The 6,399-nt window shown below is 49.4% G+C and overlaps 1 protein-coding gene across 1 annotated transcript; it reads left to right on the plus strand.

Moving 5' to 3' along the window:
- The first annotated feature begins 479 nt into the window (after positions 1-479).
- Positions 480-5,553, plus strand: SOX4 (SRY-box transcription factor 4). Its single transcript, XM_045847126.1, has one exon. It carries the CDS (start codon positions 1,548-1,550, stop codon positions 2,940-2,942), a length of 1,395 nt encoding a protein of 464 aa, XP_045703082.1. The 5' UTR covers positions 480-1,547; the 3' UTR covers positions 2,943-5,553.
- Positions 5,554-6,399: the final 846 nt, after the last annotated feature.

Below are 6,399 nucleotides of genomic sequence, written 5' to 3' on the forward strand. Positions count from 1 at the left end.
GAGTTTAAATCATTAAAAAAAAAAAACCTGTTTGGTTAAGAAAGCAAGTAATTATTGCAAAATTTCCTCTTTTCTGCCTTCCACAAAAATCGCTCTGAAGGGATTTACACAATACATCAACATCTGTGCTATACCTAGAGTTGTTAAAATAATTGTGATGACAGATGTCTAGGTACCACTTTCTTAATGGTGTTCAATATCCATTGATTTATTGTTGTAGCTTTCCTTCCCCCCTTTTTACGTCGTTGGCTTTATGAAGGAACCAAGGAACAGATTTTGCACTGGAGACTGAGTCTTTATTCCAATACTGAAAAGAACTAATAAAAATAATCACTTGGCTTTTAAGCAGAAAGCTTCCATTTACAGTATTTCACCCTTCCCCCCCTTCTAAGCCCCTTGTTACCTAACATAATGGTTAGAGTACATTTCCGTTTCTCCCCTTAATAATTTCATGCATTAACATCCTCCTCTCACACGCGCGCGCGCGCGCGCGCACACACACACACACACACACACACACAGCAAAAGGAAAAAAGAGGCAGCAGAAATCTCAGCTGTACTTCTAGCCCTTTTAAAAAGTTTGCTCTCTAAATTGGAATGAGGTCAGATTTGGAGCTTCTCATTGCACGCGGAGATTATTATTGCATCGGGTTCCAAGCCAATGGGAAGCTCGGGGGAGGGGCTTGGCACGAGGAAGCGTTGGTTACAGCGGCTGATTGGCTGCGGCCAAGACTGTGAAAGGATAAAGAGGCGCGAGGCGGAATTGGGGTCTGCTCTAAGCTGCAGCAAGAGAAACTGTGTGTGAGGGGAAGAGGCCGGTTTCGCTCCTGGGTCTCTAGTTCTTGCACGCTCTTTTAAGAGCCTGCATTGGAGGAATTCTACCATTACCAGCTCCCTTCTTGCATAAAGGAAGCAGAAACATACATTTATTCATGCCAGTCTGTTGCATGAAAGCTTTTTGGCTTCCTACCTTGCAACAAAATAATTGTACAAACTCCTTAGTGCTGATTCCGCCCACAGAGAGTCTTGGAGCCAGAGTCTCTTGTGCTTTGCACTGTAAGAAAGGGACTAAGTGATAGAGATGATGTCGCTTTCCTGAGCTCCTGAGAGCGCTCGTGAACTGGAATCAACTGCTTCAGGGGAAGAAAAAAAAAGAGACTTGCCTGGGAGACGGCGAGAAACTTGCATTGGAAGCTCCAGCAACCAGCATTCAAGAAACTCCTCTCCACTTTAGCACAGTCTCCAGACTCAGAACCAAGAGACAGAGCAACTGCAGCGCGGTGAGAGAAAGAAACAGGGAGGGAAAGACTCTCCAGTCTGGGAACTATAACTCCTCTGCAAGAGGCGCAGGACTCCTTCCCCTGATCTTTTGGAGACTTTCCTGTCGCCCACCTCCGCCCCAACCGGGAGTGGAGGGGTCCGCACGGCTGCCGCGAGCGTTCTCCCGCTCGGCGTGCGCTCAGCCGGAGGAGCCGGGAGGGCCCGGCGATCGCGCCGCGGCCGCCGCGAGGCTGTGAGCGCGCGTGGGAGCCCGCCGAGCCGAGGCCATGGTGCAGCAAACTAACAACGCGGAGAACACGGAAGCGCTGTTGGCCGGCGAGAGCTCGGACTCGGGCGCCGGCCTCGAGCTGGGCATCGCCTCATCCCCCACGCCCGGCTCTACCGCCTCCACGGGCGGCAAGGCCGACGACCCGAGCTGGTGCAAAACACCGAGCGGGCACATCAAGCGGCCCATGAATGCCTTCATGGTGTGGTCGCAGATCGAGCGGCGCAAGATCATGGAGCAGTCGCCGGACATGCACAACGCTGAGATCTCCAAGCGGCTGGGCAAACGCTGGAAGCTGCTCAAAGACAGCGACAAGATCCCTTTCATTCGGGAGGCGGAGCGGCTGCGCCTCAAGCACATGGCTGACTACCCAGACTACAAGTATCGGCCCAGGAAGAAGGTGAAGTCCGGCAACACCAACGCCAGTTCGGCCGCCGCCGCCTCCAAGCCCGGGGAAAAGGGCGACAAGGTCGGTGGCAGCAGCGGGGGCGGCCACGGGGGCGGCGGCGGGAGCAGCAACGCGGGGGGCGGAGGCGGCGGCGCGAGCGGCGGCGGCGGCGCCAACTCCAAACCAGCGCAGAAAAAGAGCTGTGGCTCCAAGGTGGCGGGCAGCGGGGGTGGCAAGCCGCACGCCAAGCTCATCCTGACGGGCGGCGGCGGGAAAGCGGCAGCCACCTCCTCCTTCGCGTCGGAGCAGGCGGGGGCTGCCGCCCTGTTGCCCCTGGGCGCCGGGGCCGCCGACCACCATTCGCTCTACAAGGCGCGGACTCCCGGCGCTGCAGCCTCCGCGGCTGCCTCGGCCCCCGCCTCGCTCGCGGCCACGGGCAAGCCCCCGGCCGAGAAGAAGGTGAAGCGCGTTTACCTGTTCGGTGGCCTGGGCGCCGCGGCGTCGCCCTCCGGCGTGGGCGCGGCCGCCGACCCCAGCGACCCCTTGGGCCTGTATGAGGAGGGGGGCTCCGGCTGCCCGCCCGACGGGCCGAGCCTGAGCGGTCGCAGCAGCGCCGCCTCGTCGCCGGCCGCGGGCCGCTCGCCTGCCGACCACCGCGGCTACGCCAGCCTGCGCGCCGCCTCGCCTGCGCCGTCCAGCGCGCCCTCACACGCGTCGTCCTCGGCCTCGTCCCACTCTTCTTCTGCCTCCTCGTCCGCCGGCTCCTCGGCCTCCGACGACGAGTTCGAGGATGACCTGCTCGACCTGAACCCCAGCTCAAACTTTGAGAGCATGTCCCTGGGCAGTTTCAGCTCGTCGTCGGCGCTGGACCGGGATCTGGACTTCTCCCTGGAGCCGGGTTCGGGCTCGCACTTCGAGTTCCCGGACTACTGCACGCCCGAGGTCAGCGAGATGATCTCGGGGGACTGGCTGGAGTCCAGCATCTCCAACCTGGTCTTCACCTACTAACGGCGCGCGCTGAAGAGGAGGGCCGGGGCGACTGAGGTAGAAAAAGTGGACAGAGAGAGAGTAGGAAGAAAAAAGGGGAAAAAATGGAAAAGGAAAAAAAAAAGTAATGAGTGAGGTCGGCTTGTTCGCGTCGCGGTCGCAAAAGAGGAGTGCGCGGCGTTTGGGGACCCACGCTCCCATCCCCCATCCCCTCTGGGGACGCGGTGGAGCCGAGGGAGACGGGAGACCTTTTTATTGTTGTGGTTGATGTTGTTGTGATGGCAAAAAAACAAACAAAAAAAAACAAAAAAAAAAAGCTTCGAATGTCCTCCCCTTTGTGTGAAGAGACCCCCTCCTCCCCCCAGGCTTCCGGACTGGTAGGCACCCCAGCGAGAAGCTGAGTTGGGAATTTTCTGGAGACTGAAGGAATCTCGTCCCTCTCTTTTCGCCTCCTTAGTGTTTTTATATTTTTGTTGTTTGGTTTCTTGGTCAAGAGAAGAGGGGGGTAAAAAAAAAAAAAATCCAGCGCGTCCCTGGGGACTTTGTCCTCAGCACTCCCTTCCCCCCACCCTGAGGAAGATGCAAGGCTTGGAGAGGCGAGTTTGACCGACGGCAGATGTTTTGGGGCCGCGCTGGCTCCAGCGACGGGACTGAGGGACTCCATGCAGGCCAATGCCCGTCTTTTTTCCTCCCCCCGCCCCCACCTTTCTTTTTTTCCTAGCCCCTGCAGCCGGAGGAGATAGGAGATGCGGAGTGACCCGGGCTCGGAAATGACCTGAGAACCTGGTTGGAAGAAGCCACACCAGCAAGGGCAGGGGAAGCGGGGGCGGGGGCTGCAAGGACGCGGACTGGAAAGGGGCGAATAACAAACTGAGACGGATTTGCACGTTGAGAAGAAGGTGGCGGCGGCTCCGGTCTCCCGTCTTCCACGTGGATGAAATCAGCGAGGGGACCTCCCGAGCTTGCAGGAGGAAAGGCGACTGTTGGTTGTGGTCCCGGGCAGTGGAGGGCGAGTGGTTTGGGGGGAAAGAGGTTTTTTTCTTCTCTTAATTGGAATCGTGATGGTGTTGGATTATTTCACTGGTGGGGTTACTATAGCATGTTCTCCTGTCTATCTTTTAAAGATTTCTGTATGAGACTGTTGAGCAGTTTTTAAAATAGTGTAGGATAATATAAAAAGCAGATAGATGGCGCTCTGTTTGATTCCTACAACAAAATTATCACCAGCTTTTTTTCATTCTTAACTCTTTAAAGGATTCAAACGCAACTCAAATCTGTGCTGGACTTTAAAAAACAATTCAGGACCAAATTTTTTCTCAGTGTGTATGTGTTTATTCCTTCTAGGTGTAAATGAGAAGACGTGTTTTTTTCCCTCACCGATGCTCCATCCTCGTATTTCTTTTCCTTGTAAATGTAATCAGATGCCATTTTATATGTGGACGTATTTATACTGGCCAAACATTTTTTTCTTATTTAGTCTTTTTCTTTTCTTTGTACTTTTATTTCTTCCTTCCTTCCTTTTTTATTCCTTTTCTTTTTTTCTTTCTTTTTTTTTTTTTTGGTAGTTTGTTGTTACCCACGCCATTTTACGTCTCCTTCACTGAAGGGCTAGAGTTTTAACTTTTAATTTTTTATATTTAAATGTAGACTTTTGACACTTTTAAAAAACAAAAAAAGACAAGAGAGATGAAAACGTTTGATTATTTTCTCAGTGTATTTTTGTAAAAAATATATAAAGGGGGTGTTAATCGGTGTAAATCGCTGTTTGGATTTCCTGATTTTATAATAGGGCGGCTGGTTAATATCTCAGTTTAAAAAAATCAGCCCCTAATTTCTCCATGTTTACACTTCAATCTGCAGGCTTCTTAAAGTGACAGTATCCCTTAATCTGCCACCAGTGTCCACCCTTCCACCCCAGTCTTATGAAGGGGAGGAGAATTAGCCAAACACTGTATGCTTTTAAGAAAAACACATTTTTTAAACAAAATACTGTTCTGTCCAGAGGCTTTAAAACTGGTGCATTTACAGCAAAAAGGGATCCTGTAGCTTTAATTTGTAAACCACATCTTTTTTGCACTTTTTTTATAAGCAAAAACGTGCCGTTTAAACCACTGGATCTATCTAAATGCCGATTTGAGTTCGCGACACTATGTACTGCGTTTTTCATTCTTGTATTTGACTATTTAATCCTTTCTACTTGTCGCTAAATATAATTGTTTTAGTCTTATGGCATGATGATAGCATATGTGTTCAGGTTTATAGCTGTTGTGTTTAAAGATTGAAAAAGTGGAAAACATCTTTGTACATTTAAGTCTGTATTATAATAAGCAAAAAGATTGTGTGTATGTATGTTTAATATAACATGACAGGCACTAGGACGTCTGCCTTTTAAGGCAGTTCCGTTAAGGGTTTTTGTTTTTAAACTTTTTTTTGCCATCCATCCTGTGCAATATGCCGTGTAGAATATTTGTCTTAAAATTAAGGCCACAAAAACAATGTTTGGGGGACAAAAAAAGAAAAATCATGCCAGCTAATCATGTCAAGTTCACTGCCTGTCAGATTGTTGATATATACCTTCTGTAAATAACTTTTTTTGAGAAGGAAATAAAATCAGCTGGAACTGAACCCTAAATCTTGACTTTTGTCATTATTATGCCTGATGCCTAAGATTAGGAGGGCCCTGTAGCGTGTAGAGATACCACCTGCCTTAGCTTTGAAACAAGTGAGTTCTCAGAGAGGAGACTGTTAAATGCCACCTTATTGAGGAATACTAAGTTCCTCTCTGCCAAATCTGGCAGGCCCTGACCCTGAAATGATGGCGTCAGCTGAATATGTGTCAACTCTATATGCTTTCTAGGAATTTTCTAGGAGTTTATTACATTTTCGAAAGCGCTCTTTGTCTTGAAATTTTAAAGAGGGGAGAGGCAACATGGACAGAATAAAGACGCAACTGGCTGGCTGATCATTTTTAACTTTTATGTTCCTAAAGCTGCTTTCTCCTTGGCTTGCCTATAGTTACCATCTAACAGTGGCTATAATTATTTTCCACAGATGAAGAACAAATAAGCCTGTTAAATTATTAATATGTTGTGGAGGAGAAAGCCATTACCAATCAAGAAATGTAAACATTGTATAAATTTTTTCCTTAAAAGCAGAAAGGTTCACATGGTGCTAAAGTCTCCCATTTTTGTGCCATGCCCAATGTGCTTATTAACGGAAGTGAAATGCAGCAATAAGGATGACCTGGGAGAAGCTGGCTCCCTGGGGCTAGGAAGAAAGCTCCCCCTTATGAATCTGAATAGCACACATTCAGCTAGTGGAGATTTACACTTTATAAGGATTGGGCCTGGCAGTATTATTGAGACATGCCTTGGATTCCTAAGGCCCATTAGTATTTGGTTTGGAAGCTGCAACTTGCTAAGTGGCACTATTTCTTTTTAATTTTGAAGGTTAACAATTGCCATTCATAAAACCCATC

Source organism: Phyllostomus hastatus, unplaced genomic scaffold (genome assembly GCF_019186645.2).
Source record: "Phyllostomus hastatus isolate PE091 unplaced genomic scaffold, TTU_PhHast_1.1 phas_contig_524, whole genome shotgun sequence".
In the NCBI taxonomy this organism is placed as follows: Eukaryota; Metazoa; Chordata; class Mammalia; order Chiroptera; family Phyllostomidae; genus Phyllostomus; species Phyllostomus hastatus.